The sequence below is a fragment of the Oscarella lobularis genome, chromosome 4 (genome assembly GCF_947507565.1).
Source record: "Oscarella lobularis chromosome 4, ooOscLobu1.1, whole genome shotgun sequence".
NCBI classification, from domain to species: Eukaryota; Metazoa; Porifera; class Homoscleromorpha; order Homosclerophorida; family Oscarellidae; genus Oscarella; species Oscarella lobularis.
Genome location: NC_089178.1, coordinates 1,340,027 through 1,355,628, shown reverse-complemented (window position 1 = coordinate 1,355,628; position 15,602 = coordinate 1,340,027). Strand labels below are relative to the sequence as shown.

General features: G+C 47.9%; 6 protein-coding genes across 13 annotated transcripts; 2 read left to right on the top strand and 4 right to left on the bottom strand.

The window, feature by feature from the left end:
* Positions 1 to 243: 243 nt before the first annotated feature.
* On the bottom strand, positions 244 to 3,963 carry LOC136186625 (CMP-N-acetylneuraminate-beta-galactosamide-alpha-2,3-sialyltransferase 2-like). 5 transcript variants are annotated; one of them, XM_065974039.1, is made up of 12 exons: positions 3,835 to 3,963; positions 3,484 to 3,641; positions 3,328 to 3,416; positions 3,174 to 3,279; positions 2,824 to 3,121; positions 2,468 to 2,682; positions 1,771 to 1,825; positions 1,301 to 1,719; positions 856 to 1,229; positions 749 to 797; positions 563 to 682; positions 244 to 508 (listed from the first exon to the last, which is right to left on the bottom strand). In XM_065974039.1, exons 8-12 carry the CDS (start codon positions 1,640 to 1,642, stop codon positions 338 to 340), a joined length of 1,056 nt encoding a protein of 351 aa, XP_065830111.1. In that variant the 5' UTR covers positions 1,643 to 1,719; positions 1,771 to 1,825; positions 2,468 to 2,682; positions 2,824 to 3,121; positions 3,174 to 3,279; positions 3,328 to 3,416; positions 3,484 to 3,641; positions 3,835 to 3,963; the 3' UTR covers positions 244 to 337. The 5 variants fall into 5 exon arrangements, with proteins under 5 accessions (XP_065830111.1, XP_065830112.1, XP_065830114.1 ...); XM_065974040.1 differs by having other exon boundaries at positions 2,966 to 3,121; XM_065974042.1 differs by having other exon boundaries at positions 2,824 to 3,094.
* A 161-nt stretch (positions 3,964 to 4,124) lies between these two features.
* Positions 4,125 to 7,734, bottom strand: LOC136186290 (protein SpAN-like). 2 transcript variants are annotated; one of them, XM_065973568.1, is made up of 7 exons: positions 7,406 to 7,734; positions 6,998 to 7,067; positions 6,658 to 6,825; positions 6,331 to 6,600; positions 5,798 to 5,942; positions 5,060 to 5,484; positions 4,125 to 5,004 (listed from the first exon to the last, which is right to left on the bottom strand). In XM_065973568.1, the coding sequence occupies exons 2-7, from the start codon at positions 7,056 to 7,058 to the stop codon at positions 4,355 to 4,357; spliced, it is 1,719 nt and encodes a 572-aa protein (XP_065829640.1). In that variant the 5' UTR covers positions 7,059 to 7,067; positions 7,406 to 7,734; the 3' UTR covers positions 4,125 to 4,354. The 2 variants fall into 2 exon arrangements, with proteins under 2 accessions (XP_065829640.1, XP_065829639.1); XM_065973567.1 differs by having other exon boundaries at positions 6,998 to 7,734.
* Positions 7,735 to 8,054: 320 nt separating this feature from the next.
* Positions 8,055 to 9,869, bottom strand: LOC136186294 (mitochondrial import inner membrane translocase subunit Tim17-B-like). The gene is made up of 7 exons (XM_065973573.1): positions 9,519 to 9,869; positions 9,358 to 9,457; positions 9,248 to 9,305; positions 8,909 to 9,037; positions 8,603 to 8,638; positions 8,325 to 8,399; positions 8,055 to 8,246 (listed from the first exon to the last, which is right to left on the bottom strand). Exons 1-7 carry the CDS (start codon positions 9,689 to 9,691, stop codon positions 8,119 to 8,121), a joined length of 699 nt encoding a protein of 232 aa, XP_065829645.1. The 5' UTR covers positions 9,692 to 9,869; the 3' UTR covers positions 8,055 to 8,118.
* Positions 9,713 to 11,771, top strand: LOC136186292 (uncharacterized). The gene is made up of 12 exons (XM_065973570.1): positions 9,713 to 9,846; positions 9,899 to 9,977; positions 10,032 to 10,102; positions 10,154 to 10,224; positions 10,303 to 10,427; positions 10,488 to 10,599; positions 10,646 to 10,766; positions 10,842 to 10,914; positions 10,970 to 11,068; positions 11,130 to 11,373; positions 11,423 to 11,506; positions 11,560 to 11,771. Exons 1-12 carry the CDS (start codon positions 9,778 to 9,780, stop codon positions 11,702 to 11,704), a joined length of 1,293 nt encoding a protein of 430 aa, XP_065829642.1. The 5' UTR covers positions 9,713 to 9,777; the 3' UTR covers positions 11,705 to 11,771.
* On the bottom strand, positions 11,685 to 13,550 carry LOC136186293 (uncharacterized). 2 transcript variants are annotated; one of them, XM_065973571.1, is made up of 6 exons: positions 12,855 to 13,550; positions 12,679 to 12,789; positions 12,227 to 12,624; positions 12,063 to 12,178; positions 11,952 to 12,004; positions 11,685 to 11,903 (listed from the first exon to the last, which is right to left on the bottom strand). In XM_065973571.1, the coding sequence occupies exons 1-6, from the start codon at positions 12,917 to 12,919 to the stop codon at positions 11,771 to 11,773; spliced, it is 876 nt and encodes a 291-aa protein (XP_065829643.1). In that variant the 5' UTR covers positions 12,920 to 13,550; the 3' UTR covers positions 11,685 to 11,770. The 2 variants fall into 2 exon arrangements, with proteins under 2 accessions (XP_065829643.1, XP_065829644.1); XM_065973572.1 differs by having other exon boundaries at positions 12,953 to 13,550.
* LOC136186289 (uncharacterized) lies at positions 12,991 to 15,464 on the top strand. Of its 2 annotated transcripts, XM_065973564.1 has the most exons (5): positions 12,991 to 13,193; positions 13,310 to 13,397; positions 13,461 to 13,555; positions 13,610 to 13,848; positions 13,909 to 15,464. In XM_065973564.1, the coding sequence occupies exons 2-5, from the start codon at positions 13,347 to 13,349 to the stop codon at positions 15,342 to 15,344; spliced, it is 1,821 nt and encodes a 606-aa protein (XP_065829636.1). In that variant the 5' UTR covers positions 12,991 to 13,193; positions 13,310 to 13,346; the 3' UTR covers positions 15,345 to 15,464. The 2 variants fall into 2 exon arrangements, with proteins under 2 accessions (XP_065829636.1, XP_065829637.1); XM_065973565.1 differs by having other exon boundaries at positions 12,991 to 13,397.
* The last annotated feature ends 138 nt before the right edge of the window (positions 15,465 to 15,602 follow it).

The window sequence follows — 15,602 nt, the reverse complement described above, 5'->3', positions numbered from 1 at the left end:
CTTGCCTCATACAGTACGTGTAGTACATGTAGTAATGTTTACTCCACAGTGACATCCATAGAGGGAACCCAGTAAATGAGCACATTAGGTTCGTCGGGCTACGAGCGAAGCAAGCAGCCCGCAAACCCAACTGTGAGCTGATAAATTGCCTCATGACACGATTATGAGGGGGCAGAGGTTAGAGAGGGGTAGCTTTGTGTCACCCTTACCAAGGATCTTAGAAGAGACATTCAAATAGTACGTTTTTATTAAGCACATACTGTAGGCTATAAAATTGGATATAAGGGTGTTCAGAGGTCACATGATGGCTTACAGCCATCATTATTTAGTCAATTAATTAAGTAGGATAGCGTCCCTTGTAAACTTTAATAATTTTCTCTTTCTCCAGGCGTTCTCGTAACTGAGTTTCCACATTCCCATCGTGAGAGGTGTGTGAAATACCTGCACTCTTTTCAAAATAGTGGCCAAATTCCCCATGTGGACCCAGACCAAAACCGTACATGTAAACCTAAGAAAAAAAACCCCGTGAAATTATAGATTAATTAAACGCGTACACTTTCACCTCGTCACAAAGATGCAAGGACGCAAACAAGATCATTGCTCCAGTTGATGGATAAGACCTGCCATGACCTTTAACACCAACCTTTGTTTCATAAATAAGATCAGGGTGCAGGACAACAGCCTATAATGAGAATAGAAAAGGTCCTTATAGAAACCTTGAAACGTGCGTTTGTATGATGCTTCTTACCTCTGACGCATTGGCATTGAGAGACGCTGGCGGTTGTCTCCAAAACCCACTTTACATAAGTAAACCAACTATATTAATTAAAACTTGACTTTAATTATTGAGCTTACCCATTTGGAACCACGTGGCCGGTAAGAGCACTCCTAAGCCACAGCAGGTCGCCCACTTTGAAAGGAACTAGCAAGAGCCGAGCTCCAGGTCGATATCCACTTGCACTCTCCGGATAAACGGCATGAAAAGTAGTCTTCGATCCAACGTCTTTCTCGTAGCCCTTTGTTGGACAAACATTCATGCGAAAAACGACGTCCTTTTCATCGATAGAAGACCCATAGCCTGAGCCGAGCATATTTTTGGAATTTCCAACAACAGCACAGCGCAAACATCCTTTCTTTCTCCATTTAGCAAAAACATCCCAACCGGGTGCAACGCGAAAAAGGTCATCCAAAGCTTGATCAATGTTACGTTGTTTACGAGGCTGAATACTCTAAGCATATACCCACAAAACTTATATATATACCCGGTATATACCGTATATATGCATGCCCTTTCACTTACCATCCAAAAGCCTTTGACACCAGGACTAAGGGTTCTTGTATCTTCATTCCACAAGACTCTAGTCGTCTTCTTGAAGAGCTCGGAAAGTGACGATGACGCCGCAATTTTGGGACCAACTGGATCGCACTTGGTAGATGACGGTTTTGGTATCGGTGAAGATGTCGATTTTGATTCAGGAGAATCATCAATTTTCTCGTCGTCGGAGGCTCCCTTTTCGTTCAATGCCGCTGGCTCGGGGACGACTGGTCGGTCATTGTCTTTTGGTTGCCGCTTTTCTGGCGATCGTTCTTTTTCTTTTCCCACCGGCTTTCGGTCAACTGTTTCGACTGATTCTTTTATCATTTGACGCGTTGGATTCGCTCTTCGGAGAGCAGGCCTTCTCGGCGAGATTGGAGGGGACTTCGGGGAAGGAGAGACGCCTAAGCAGAGAGACAACGTAACGCTTCCTTGAACATCGACAAAATAAGCACCTGCAGTTAGATAGAAACAAAGGAAAGTGATGATGCCTGCGCTCGCAAATGCTACCTTGAACAAAAAACGAACATTGTTCATGGCGAACTACCCGGATAAACACCAGGCGCGAGCCCTCCGCGAGCCCACTCGCGAGCCCAGACTCGCTCCCTGCTGCCCTGGTGTGAGGAAAGGTGTGAGGGGCTCTCAAACGTGATTGGCCAGAACTTAAGTTGTTTGTCGTGCTAAGAGCAAAGCTCCCATGCGAGCTGATAATGGGCCTCGTGGCACAATCAGTAGCTACCCTAACCTCCGCCCCTTTGGGTGATCGACGATCATAGCGTAGCTCCGTGTTATGCAGCGTGCATGACATGAGACGTAAAATTGAAGGGGAAAATAAATCATGCCAACTCACTTGGTTAGGCACTGTACATTATGCACATAGGTCTTACTAAAATGAGGGTAATAAGAATGAGATACTGTGCTGAGGGTGTTCGGGGATCACATAATGATATGATGGCTAATCACAAAAGGCTGTAATTTTTAGTCGTAGGTAGCTGCAAGAAAGCGACTACGAGAAGTATGGCGCTATATCAGGGTCAAAAATAGTGCACATGTATTCATGAATGATGAAAAGGTTTATTCATATTCGAATCCCGATCGAATCAAGAACGGAAGAATGCGAGCTAAATGCAACCATAACCGACGGTTACTTACTTTAGCTCCTGAAACGACGGACGCATATCTTCGACAGAAGGTCGTCGCGCAGGGAAAATTGATGAATGACGGCTATACGCGCGTACAGTCAGTGAGCGAGGTCCCACCGGGGAAGGTGAACTGATTTTTCTTTTCTCTTTCCGCGTAGTGTAGCCGTCCAAGTAGAATTCGCATGTCGTCGTCCCGAGTTCCTGGGCAAGACCCCGAAAAGCGGCCTGTAAAAAGTTTTATTGAATAAACCCGGAAGTACGAAAAAGACAAACAAACGTCCCTCAGATGGGGGAACCCTTCACCCAGGCCCCCATTCGGGGAGACAGCGACCCTCTGTCCCGGGGGGGGGGGGGGGCTCGATATACCAAGGCACAGGTGGACCGCTATTGTAACCCAACGTGTCTTGCCCAAGTGGGGTGGCAGTGCCACTGGAGTAGGGGATTGAATCGCTTGCGCCGCGTTTAACCTCTCTGGCTCGAGTTGGGCCGGTTTTATTTATTTAGTCACCTCGGGGCCCGGAGGTGAATGGCGACATCGAAAAGCTCTTGTCCATAGACCTAGGAAAGCAGAATTGAGGCCGACGGAGCACCTTTGTGACGACTGCCCATCATCCTTTGGAAACACTTCGGAAAAAAACTACGCGTCAAAGCAAAACCAGTGCTGCTATATATAGCCTTGAGATAGCTAGGTGTAGGGCAAAGGAAATTTGTTTTACCTGCCATGACAGTTCTTTACATCCTCATATCCTCTGCTAGCTGACGTTATCATTTAACAGAAGCCGAAGTGGTTATTGAATACGCAGCATATCGGTGTTCGTCAAACTAATAAGACAACATAAACGATGACGAATTAGCAGAGTCTCGTTCTACCTTTCAAGCGGCCCGCTAGATCTATACATAATAATCGAATTGAGGCCACGAGACGGTGAAATTGACAAAGAGACAAACTGAATTGCCTGCTGAGTCAGTCCATGTGCACAAAAGAAATGGAGTCAAAGGACAGAGGTACGCAAGGAAAGATCTTACTTATTTCTTGCTCCGAATTCAATCGCTAAGATGAAATTGTCTACATTGCTGGAGACTTGTGAGTACATTTGACATTTGACAACAGCAACTGCCAGTGGCACTGAGCCGGCGGCGGCGGCGGTAGCGGCACGAGGTCCCTGCCTAAGATCATTTTGCCACTAAAGATAAAATCTATATAAAGGCCTATTCTCTGCCTCCGACTTCCAGTTAAGACGTAATACAAACTATTCCGGACCCGACTAAACGACGTCAGGTGTGGTAGAATTCACAGAAGAGATGCGTTCATACATGCGGCGGTGAATAGTGCATAAATGACAGAGAGTGGTCTAGCTTATCCGCCGCGGGCCTAACCTTATCAGCACTTTGAATCCGTGCCTGCCGAAAGGTTCTCCTCCGCAATTAATCGATTGCCTCCCCGCAACGGCAATGATTGTCACGGTGGTCATCAAAACGTCCGCAAAACGCATCTAAAACGAAATGGAAGAAACAACTTAACGATGCTACGTGGTGGTCACTTTGTGTATTCTACTCTAATGCGGAGAGCCGTTTAGTGGCAAGGAAAATGAACCGCCGTGTAGATAACAAGATAAGAGGATAGAGGCAAAGTTTTCGTTATGTTTCACTTTCTACAAAGATGATCATTCAAATCTAATAACTGAAATCTCATTAGTAGTAGTAGTATAGTAGTACAGCGATCCTTGCAAAAGGAGCTGTCCATAAAACCGTACAAATCTGAAGGCGCGCGTCGCGCGTCACGTACCCTTCCCCAAACTATATCTCAATCTACAACCCCCTAGCGAGATCGACATACTTTTCTGCAAAATAAACTTTGTCTTTCTATGACACTGGCCGTCGGGAAAGTCATCTCCTCTCAAGAGTAAAGCCGCCTGGTCATCGTAAACGGCACGCCCGTGCACTGCGTCCAAAAGACACGACGACCACACGTTTCTATTTTACAGCCAGCCGACGCTCGTCGACAGGTGAACCATGATTTGACGCTACGTTGCGAGCGCAAGCCAACAATGTCCTGATCGTGAATGTTCGTGCCAACGCTCTTATTCTCGGCCATGATGACGAACTTACGATGATCGACGTGCACTTGTTGGAGTTGAGCGAGAATTTCCGTGTCCTCATTTCCTGATGACGTCATCAACGACGACGAATTTCCCTTTTCGAGACGACAACGTTTCGATTTCACGTTACTGCTATTGCAACCGATATATTCGCTTTCGTCGCTGAGAGATTCTAAGGCGATTGTGTCGCCGACGCGAATCGTATCGCCGTCGCGTTTGCCGTAAGCGCGAATGCGAAACGTTTCCGTGTTGCATCGTATCCAATCGTCGGCGTCGAATGCGTAGCCGGCGCACGTCGATCTCGATCGTCCGCACGTTTTTTCGCCGCACTTTTGGGGACAAGTGAGCCACGTGTGACCGAGACCACGCGGCGGCGACTGATCGAAGCGAAGAGCAATCGCGTCGCCGCTTTTCACAAACGATCCGCTCCATTTCCGTTTCGTGCGCTCTAGAAAACGCAACGATAATACGGGACAATCGAAAGCCGCTCCCCTGTACTGTACCCTGACACTGGTATAGCAGATTGGCTTGCTTGATGTCGCCCTCGCTCAGACCCAATCGCTGACCCATTCGCTTTTCTATCTTTTCTCGTTCGTGATGTAGCAACGATCCAGGGGCCGTCATCGTTTTTCCACCGTTCTTCGTCAACGTATGGGCGCCGTAGTGCATGATACTATCGTAGTCGTAGCTGACGTTCAACGAATTAATTTCCGATGCTTTTCTCTCGTAGAAATTGCCTTTCTTTCCCTCCCTAATGTTGTCCCAAATGATCTTCACGTATTCGTCGCGATCGGGACGCGTGTGCTCGTGCCAAAAGCCGATCGCGTGTCCAATTTCGTGCATAGCCGAACAGAAGAGATTCGTCTCGTTGTCGAAGTCGAGTTGGATGACTTGTTCGCCGCCCTTTCGACCCACCCACGATTGGCATCTGGAGGAAAAAAACGATTGGAATGAATCGCAACTCGATCGGACAACAATTGGGCATTCTTTTCCTTGCTATAGTTAGTCTAAATGCGGGTGGTCGCACCTCCACCTGAGTAGAGTAACTGTGCCAAGTACAGCCGTAGTGGGCTGCATGTCATCAAACCGCGCGCGGTCTCTCTCTCGTGCACGTGTAATGTTATTACTTACTGACCTCTAAGTCAATAAACGAATTAGTGGAGAATTTTCGAAAGTGGGAGACGTGCCGATACGTGCGCGCGGCAATTAAACAAACGAAGCCCGCCGAAACTTGAACTTACTCTTTGGTGTTTCGCGTCGCTGTGAAGAGAACGTAGTCGTCGCCGCGATACGTGGCGCAACGAACGACGTGAGGAACGAAGCGCAGACACGTGTTCTCCTCCCAGTGACGAATCGCCTCGTGCACTTTGCTCTTCATCGTTTCGTCTACACATACCATATATACCATTAGGAGGTTTCTCAATCGATCAATCGATCAAGAAAAGGATTCGCGAAGGGCTGGTCTCGCGTTTAGCGGCGACGGGAAATTGGATGGTAATACTATTAAACGTTAGGATCAATTCTTTTGTTCGCCTTATGTAGCTTCTATGCATCTCGCTCGCCTCGGTCATTCTTCGTGTACGTGTAAACATTCATGCGACCACCGCGCGAACAGATTGCCTTTGTTGACAGTGATCGCACGGCTAAACAGATACCTCTACCCTCTCTGAATTCCTACTACATCGCGAGTAGATAGAATCAACGCCGCCGGCGCTGGAAACAGCTGCGAGCCTCGTTTATATACGTACGGATATACTAGAAAGAGAGATCTCACCGTAGGAGCTGTCGAATTTGTAGGGGACGATCGCTTCGTCCCAAAGCCGATGGTATTCGTTCATGACGGCTCGTCGAGTTCGCGACGCCGCCGGCTTCGAATCGAATTCTTTTTCGAACTCTTCTTCCGGCAACAGCATGTCGTCGACGACGATTAGACGACGGTGATCGGCATGACGACGTACGAAGCGGCTGTTTTCGCGCGAACGTCGTTGGGCGAGAGACGATAGCGACGGTTTTTTGAGTGCAGTCGTCGAAGACAACAAGGAAGCTATGGAAACAGGGGTATTGTTACACGGATCAGAAGAAGAAGAAGAAACTGGTTTACTTGGCAGGTTTAGGGGCGCTCCGTGTGTCCAATGAAACGTCGTCGTGACGACGACGGAGAGGAGAAGAAGTGAAAGCATCATGATTGTCCGTTTGAGAAGCAAGTGTTGAAGTTGCGACGACGCCGGTGGCGATGAAGAGACTGTATGAAGTGGGCTGCTGCGATCCTCTTAAATAATAGACAAATGTAAATCAAATAAGCGGATTCCCCTGAACGGGATTCGAGGGCGTGACTAGCAATTGATTTCCCTAATGGGTTCGTTTGTGGTTAAATCCGTGAGAGTCTGTTTTGCAATTAATGGCCTGACGGCAAATAACCCCCCAAATTCGTCCTTCTCTACCTGTCGTCGGCGAAACGTTGACGAGAACGTCGCGAAGGATCGCTTTTCGCGTGATTTGCATTTCCGGAAGCTGCGTGACGGAAAAGGGGAACAGAAACATTGAGAGAAACAATTCGTTTACTGAGGAGGACGCGTTTCGGGCGTGCATCCACGCGTGCGTGGGAGTAAAATACGACAGATATGCATAGATAGCACTAAATGCTCGCTCGCTCAATCGATACGTTGCGAGGGCCCCCACCAATTGTTAGTACATCGAAAGCCCCAGCAAAGGCCCGCATGAATGTTGCATGCAGGCAAAGTTTGAAGAAGAATCGTAACCTAAACAATTGACCGATCAGCCGCGCGCCAACGGACGCCGACCGGACACACGCACGCACGCAAATGCACCGCGGATACGAAGATGTTTACCTCGAATGCGTAGACGAGTCGCGACCGAATTCGTATCCCGCTTTCTCACGTCGTAAGAATGAATGATGAATGAATGACGTTCAAAATAGGGTCCCCGTCTCAGCATGTGGCAGCTAATTTTGTTCTGGCGTATGGATTTCCTCGCGAATTAGCGAGTGCAGGTGGAACTAACGGGATAAACGCGTTGCACAACTTCCAAATTTTTTCCTCGGCCGCAAAGGCAAGCCGCGACGCGATTTCGTTGACTACACGACCGCAGTCAGTGACCGAAACATCAACAGTGGCTTCGGTGGCATGCACGGGGCGGCGGCGGCGGCGCCGGCACCGCTCGAGCGTTAACAAAAGAAGCAGCAGGTTACAACGAGTCCCGCCCCACCCACTCGCGGTCCCGCCCACCCGTCCCGCCCACCCGCCCCTTAGCTAAAGTGGTCATATCCAGATGCACGCATCTCTAACGACTTAATCTTTCTCTCTAAGAAAAGTCGTCATATCTGGCCCAGCAAGGTGACCTCTGACGTCGTACTCGGCAAGACGAATCCCCTTACGCATCCGGATCTCATTCGTGGTGGGGCGGCATGCTTATTATTCTGCAACCCTCCAAAAGCCCCCGCCCGCGGTCAGTTCGGAAACGAAACCCCCCCTCAATAAATAAGATATAGATCTGGAGTGATAGGAATTGCGCGAAGGGGGAAACAAACGGCTCCAAGGCAAATTTAGTAAGATCCCTGTTCTGATTGCGGCATTGACGTAGGTGGCGGCGGCGGCGGCGGCGGCGGCGGCGAGTGTAAAGAGGACAAAGGGGCTGGTGGAAGTTGCTGAGGATCGGGCAATTGCGGCATGACTAACGAGGAAGGGAAAACGCGTTGGTTAATGACGTCAAAGGGTACAGTAACATGTACACTCCTATCCTCTGTCCTACCTGGTTTGTATTGGGACGCTGTCATTCGCGTCATCGCGATGCCGACGCCTTCGATGAGCGCGAGAAGAATTGCACCTAGAAGAAGTCATTGAAAGCGTCTCCCTCCTCCCCTCCCCAACAATTTTCATTTCTTAAGTAAACGGTCAAAGAAGCCGGCTGCGGATGAAGACCCCCCGCGAAAGGAGAAGAACCCATTGGGATGGAGAGAAGAGAGACGAATCCGTACGGGTAACTGGGACCCTTCCCATTGCATTCTCGCATGATTCTCTTAGTCTTACCTACGGCGGCTGCCTGCAGAGAAGCCGTCAAGCCAGCTATAAAAGATAAGGGCATTCAATTATAGAAGTGAAACGAACAATACCGGACGAATATTTGTCAGAGAAAAGGGAAAGAGAGGCGAGCTACTAAACTCGTTTGACAACAAGAAGGAAATGAATCAATTGAATAGCGTAGAGCAAATACTTGAACCAATCTCTTCTACCTTTCTCCTCTCTCATTTATTAGATAAAGCGAAGCAGTAGACAGCTGTATTAGACCCCCTCTTTCCCTCTCTCGGCCTCCCTCCCCTCCCCCTTCAAACTGACCTCTTGCCGCGAGAACACCCCCTGTGATGGCGCCGCTTCCAATTGAATTCCACGGATCTTCTTTCTTTCGAATGCCAATCAGAACGCAGTCAAACGTCGAATAGAGCCCACCCCAGACGGCAAAATTGCCTTCGGAGAGAAAGAGAGAAGCACAACAGTGGTACACTGTATATAGGATTCATTCCAGTAAAGCCCTTCAAACCCCCTTCTCTTGGTACGAAAAACATGCAGCCAGCGCAGGCAGGGGCTTCGGAGAAATTGCGAAGGAGAAAGTCAAAACAGAAGCTGATGCATCTCACGCCTGGCCCCTGTCTGTTTGAGAAGTTAGACCCCACGTACCTCCAAGAACTGGTGCTCTCGTTTTCATCGCCGATAAAGCGCCCGCAAATTTGGCACCCTGTGCACACACGTGTAATCAAATATTGAGCTCTGCTTCTTCACGTGCGTACCGGCGGCGAGTTTCTGTAGCCTTTTGCTATGGAGAAAACGGCGCCGCCTATGCAGCCCATCGAGAATGCCGCACCGCAGTCGTCTAGTATTCGGTAGGGACTAGAAAAGGATTAGTGTAGACGGAGGAAGGCTAATGTCGTATCTATGGTCGTGCGCGTACCACGGTTCGCGTTGGTAAGTTTCGTCCATTTTGAATGACGTAATACTAATGTAGCGTGCGTGTCTCGACTCAAGGTCGCAACTTCGCAACACAGGTCGCAACTTTTCACTGGCTTTAGACGAATGGCTAATGACCCGAGTCTCTAAATAAAAATCTGGCCGAATTAAAATCATGTCTCTCGTCGAGGTCGGAGGGCCACGTGATTCTATTCCCCGTATATCTATCAAACCCCCAGGCTAATATTGTCGCAATTGAAAAAATGAACCGTTTCTCTAGACCGTCTGGGAAGCTAACGTCCCCCGATGAATGGGAAGAACCCGAGCTGAGGGTAAAAGAGCTCTTACCTGTGTCCATAGGCGTGTCTCAACTCGTCTCCCCAGGATCTCGATTATTCTCTACGTTGCAGCATCTGCTTCGAGTATTTTCACACTGCAATGATGCTCTCGTGCTCGCACAACTGTAAAACACGAGTCTAAGAAGCTGCGAGATCTGTAATTTCGCTTCCATTTGCAGTTTGCTCCGTCTGCATACGAAGACACATCGAATATAAAGGAAACAAGTCGCTCTGTCCACTCTGTGGCGAAGTAAGAAGCGATAGTCAAAGGGTATACATTTACGGCAAGATCTGCTTTTAGCCGGCTGAAACCGAAAAACTTTCCAATAACCGACTCCTAGATCAAATAGTCCGCCAATTTACAACTGCAAGGTTTCATAATAATAATAATTAGATACATAATGAATGAAGAGAGATACTGTATTTACCTTCTTTGGTTTCTAATGTCAGGCGGGTCTTGAAAGGGTTCAAGAGGAGTGATCCTAATGAGACAACAGAATTATTAAAAAATGATGACGTAGAAGAGAAGAAAGCGGAAGCGTTGCCTTCCAAGTCTTCAACTCAGTCTGATACAGGTAACTAGTTAGTTGCCACGTGATCCGTTTTCCTTGGCATCTATTTTCTTTGTCATTGAGTTTCTTGTCCGGCTTGTGGCGCTGCCGTGATTGGACGTAGCATTAACGCTCATTTGGATCGGTGTCTTGAGGAGAAAGTGGTCAAAGAGAGGACAAAGCATCAGTCAAAGAGGTTCTACTCACGCGCTGAGAGTCCACTATATCATTTATTCTTGAAGAAAAGCCAATTTTGCAATCAAACGCCTTCCCAAACTCGTCTATACGCCGGCGCTTCTATCTGATAGAGATCTCAATAAGAAATTAACTGAACTTGGACTTCCTACCGCGGGAAATCGACAAGTAAGTGTTCCTGTAAGAGAAAAGACGAGGTAATGAACCCCCCCCCCCCCCCCCCCCCCCCCTGTTTTACTACAGGCCAAGGTGAAAAGACATAGAGACTTCACGCTTATGTATAACGCGGAGCTAGATTGTGAAAATCCAAGATCAAGTCAAACCCGATTTCTTTTAATTAATGTAACACCCTTAATTAATTATTTTGTCAGTGCGCGAAGTGGCAAAAGAATACCTTAGAATAGAAAACGCCAAGTCAACGGCGTCTGAAGAAAAAGTTGATAGATGCGAAGAAGGGAGAGAGGAGTACCGTGAGAAGAATTCATTGGAAAACAAAGGAGGGGGAGTTTTAGTGGGCATCATTTTTCTTAGTGCAGAAACACCGGAAATCGTTTGACGGATTAGTGAAAGACGTGAAGAAACGAGGACGAAGACGACGAAAGGCGAGAAAAATTGACAGTGATACGGAAACTGAAGAAAACACAACTAATAATTCAAAAGAAGGCGAATCATCACCGTCTATCCTTAAGCCAGCATCACCAAAAATAAGTCAGGAAAACTCGTTCGATGGAACGGATCTTCTCAAGAGTATTCCACCCAGTTTAACGCAAATTATGTACGTATTTTAACACGTGACATCACCTTCTGACACTTTTTTCTTATAGGGAAGCTACAGAAATAGAAATCTTTGAAGACGATCACCTTACGAAGATTGACAGTGAAATTGAAATTGACGTCATTCCAGAAAGGTAATAAAAAAGAATATTACAGCATCCTTATTATTGATAAATACCTTGTTTAGTCCACAACCCAATGAGTCAGGGTCCTCAGAACTTCTGCTGCTGCAAGACAATGATGACGATTTTGATTCGCCACAGCCCAAGAAAATGAAGAGGAACCTGCTGAGAAAACGAAAGAGCCAACGAAAACCAACTCGATACTCTTAGATTTTAGATATACCCAAGGAATTCGCTTTTACGTTTAATTAATAAAGTCAACTTGTTACGTATAGATTATTTGGATTTATGCAAGTTCTCGCATAGCAACTGAGCGTCTTCCTCCAATTTTGTCACATACTCAGAGAAGAGATCTTCCAATGATAACTGCAGCAATCTCAGTAAGTGTTCCTTGTACTTGGGACAGACTCTTCAAAATAATTTCCATATAAAACCCTAGCCCTTTAGTAGGACTTACTTTGACATTAGTTCAGCTGAAAGCCCAAGAATTTCAGCGTCATGATACAGAGACTAGAGAAAAGGAGAAGAAATTTGTATCAGTTTCATGTGAAAGCGTCAAGCAGATGACCTCTTCAATTATATCTCTTCTTTTGGATAGACAATCTATTGCCTTCTGACAAGACATATCAAATTCAACTTTTTGATCTAGAGTGATGGTGGACTGCGGGTGAACGGGGTTAATAACTAAAGTGATAGAATCCCTGAAAAGTAATCAAGAAAAAGAAAAATTACGTGACGGCTCAACAGAAATTCCAGAAAGAATTCTTTTTGGAGCAGGAGGAGGAGAAAGAGGAGGAAGGTGACCAATTTTTTTTTCTTCGGATGACTCCTGCCAATTTTCTCCCAAGTCACGAGGTTCACTTTTTATTTTTATTTGCAAAGGAGCGCTGCTCTCAGCCAATTCCATTGGCACTGCGGCGGGAAGCTTGCCAAAATCATCATCGTCGTCGTCATCATCGCAGTCATCCGGGAGGTTGACGCGCTTTGCTCTCTTGCTACTTCTCGATGGAACGATCTTTGATTCATCAGCCTTGGGCCAATTGTGATACCGAGGCCGATAAGTCGATTTTTCTTTGTTCGATAACGATATGTCTAATAGATTGCTGCCCATGACTGACCTGTTTTGAAATCTGGAGGAGAAGAAAAATGAAAATTTTGAATGTATCCGGGGTATTTCATGTCACCTTTTCTTGCAGAAAATGGCGTCTTCTTTGTGTTTGAACTTTAAAGCGATTCGATTCGGTTCGTTTGTCACGTAAATGTCACACGGGCCTACTTCGACTTGAAAATAATCGCTTTTATGAGAAGAAAAAGCAACACAATAGAAGGACACCTCCCCAGAAAAGAAACGACGCTTTACCGAACGTCCCCGACGCAAATATCGTCGGGAAATCCAACAAAGGAAGCAACTCGAAGCTCGTTCATGTAAGAGTATCGCGAGAAAAAAAATCTATGTACCGGTAAGTGCCTGATCCCAATGCGCAATTGCGCATGTCTTGAGTGGGCGTAACTCGCGTGGTTTTCCTTTTTTCCCTTGCGTTCGTCGTACTCACTTCCCCAGGGAATCGTTATTGGAGCCGGAATCGCGACGAAAGCGGCTACTAGACACCGCCGTACGTTCGAATAGAAGTCGTCGAACTCGGGGAGGCGTCGGCGAAAAATCGAATCGCGTTTCGTCACGCGGCTTCTTCACGCAAAGGTTTCCCCATCGCCTAAGAAGGCGAAACTGCACACAGGAAGCGTCGCGCACTTGTCGATCGCTTCGTAGAAGAAACGGCGTCCCCGGAGTCCCCTATCAGGATTTGTTGTTTCTAGGAAAGAAAAAGATCTCATCAGAGCATCACCTCCAACAATGAGCACTCATCAATTGCCAGGCCTTCATCCTTATCTCCCCAAAATCGAAGTGATCGAGATATTCGCGAGAACTCGTTCTTTCGACGCGACGGATCGTTTTTTTCTCTCTTAGACGAACAATGTTATGAGTCGATATCTGAAGTCAGACGGTTGGTATCTCCTTCGACCGAGTTTTTCCAACGAGGGGCTCTTTTCTATTTGCGTGACGTAAGCTGCGAACCCGGAGATTGGACTGAGAGTTTTTCCCGCCCTTTCTCCCAGATACGGTGGCGCCGTGAAACACTTTCGAATACTTCAAGATGCCAACAATCAGCAATACTATGTATCAGCGAAGCGATTTCCCACAATTCGCGATCTGCTCATCTATTACGGTCAATCGCCATTGAAATCAAAGAACTGTCAGGTCTATCTTACTCACGCTATACCCGTTGATCGGGATTTGGAAAGGGAACACATGAGAGCGCAGGGTATCGCCGAACCCGTGCCACCTAAACAGTCCCGTACGAGAGAAAAAAATCAATATTAATTATTTCATTATTGATTTTTGTACTTTTTTTAAGATGTGGTGCACTCGAGGCCGCTTCCCGCCGTTCCGCCTCAGTCGCCATCGTCCGCCGTGACGAGTCGACCGCTTCCCCAAGTGCCAGAAAACGTAGAAAATCAATTATTGCGAAGGCAAACGTGGAGTCCGAGTAACCCTCGAAGGGGAGTAAAGGGAACGGGGACGGCGACGACGATTCCTAGAAAGAGCACGAAAGGAGGAAAGGGGCCAAAGGGGCCTCTTGCACCCGGTTGGTCCGAACACTTCAGCGACAAATACAAACGCCCGTATTACTACAATACGGACACAGGAGAAACAGTATGGAAAAGGCCCACAATTCCCGAAGGAAAAAATCCTCAAGAAGGCGACAGTAATTACGTCACGATGGTGGAGAATACAGCAAGAGCACCAGATGTACCAGCAAAAACTCCACAGCAAGGGAGAGGGGTTCCATTACCTCAGCCTTCTTTTCAACAGCAAGCATTGCCGCCCTTACCAGGACGCCCAACTGCGTCTACGCCAAGACAGCGACGTGCTCCGCCCATGCCGCCGCCACAGGAAACGACGTTGAATGAGAGAGCACCTCCGCCTCTACCGCCATCTAAGAGTTCGCCTCCACTGTCTCGAGGACCGCCACCTGTCCCTGGAAGAGGCAAAGATGACGCCCCGCCACCAATTCCCGGAAGGATATCGAGAAAAGATGTTCCGCCCCCGTTGCCGCCAACGCCAACACGAAGTGCAGCGACGGTCCCACCGCCGTCAATACCAGACCGGCGAGGACCGCCTCCGCCTCCGGTGCCAGGAAGAGGAGTTCGAGCTGCAGATGCTCCTCCACCCCCTATTCCCAGAAATACAGATTCCTCAGCTGCACCGCCGCCGGTGCCGGGACGCGGCGGCGGCGGCGGCGGCGATGAACCGCCGCCACCGCCCATTCCACGCGAGACAACAGCCCCACCACCGCCCTTACCTCCATCGTCAAAACCAAGCAGCAAACCTCCTCCTTTGCCTCCAATGAATTCCGTCGATGAATCGCCGCCGCCGCTTCCTGCTGCTGCACCAGCGCCGCCGCCGCCTCTTCCTATTCCATCTTCCGCTGCTGTTCCGCCTCCGCCGCCGCCACCACCTTCGCTCCCACCACCCGAACCATCAGATGTTCTCCTCTCATCGTCACCGTCATCAAGTCGTCGTAGCAGTGGCGGATCAACGACGCCCGTGTCGCCGGCGTCGTCTGTGTCAAGTTTGCTCAATGAAATCAAATCGTTTGGTGGAACGGGAGGAAAATTGAGAGCAATGTCCCTTCGAGAAGTGCCGTCGCAGACGTCCACTGCTGAACAAGCGCAAGAGGGCGACATCATTGCAGCGCTGAAGAACAAACTGATGAAAATAACGAACGCTGTACAGAATGAGTCTGATGAAGAATTCGAAGAAATGGAAGATGAAGACGATTGGGATTAGAGAGAAATGACGTCGATGGCCGCTCGGCTCGTTTGCTTGAATTAGCCTTTTGCTTTTTTCATAGTGAACTATTATAGAGTAAATAGTATTTGCAGCCGTTACTACTTACCTTTTTGCACAGCCTTTCTTACGTGTTTCCTTCCTTCACTTTTTAGACTTGAAATCATTTAAAAGCTGTCTCTCTCACTATTCACCTTAGCTGCTACAGTAGACTTTGGATTGATTCTATTACGTTTGGGTTGGAGACTTATAGAATCC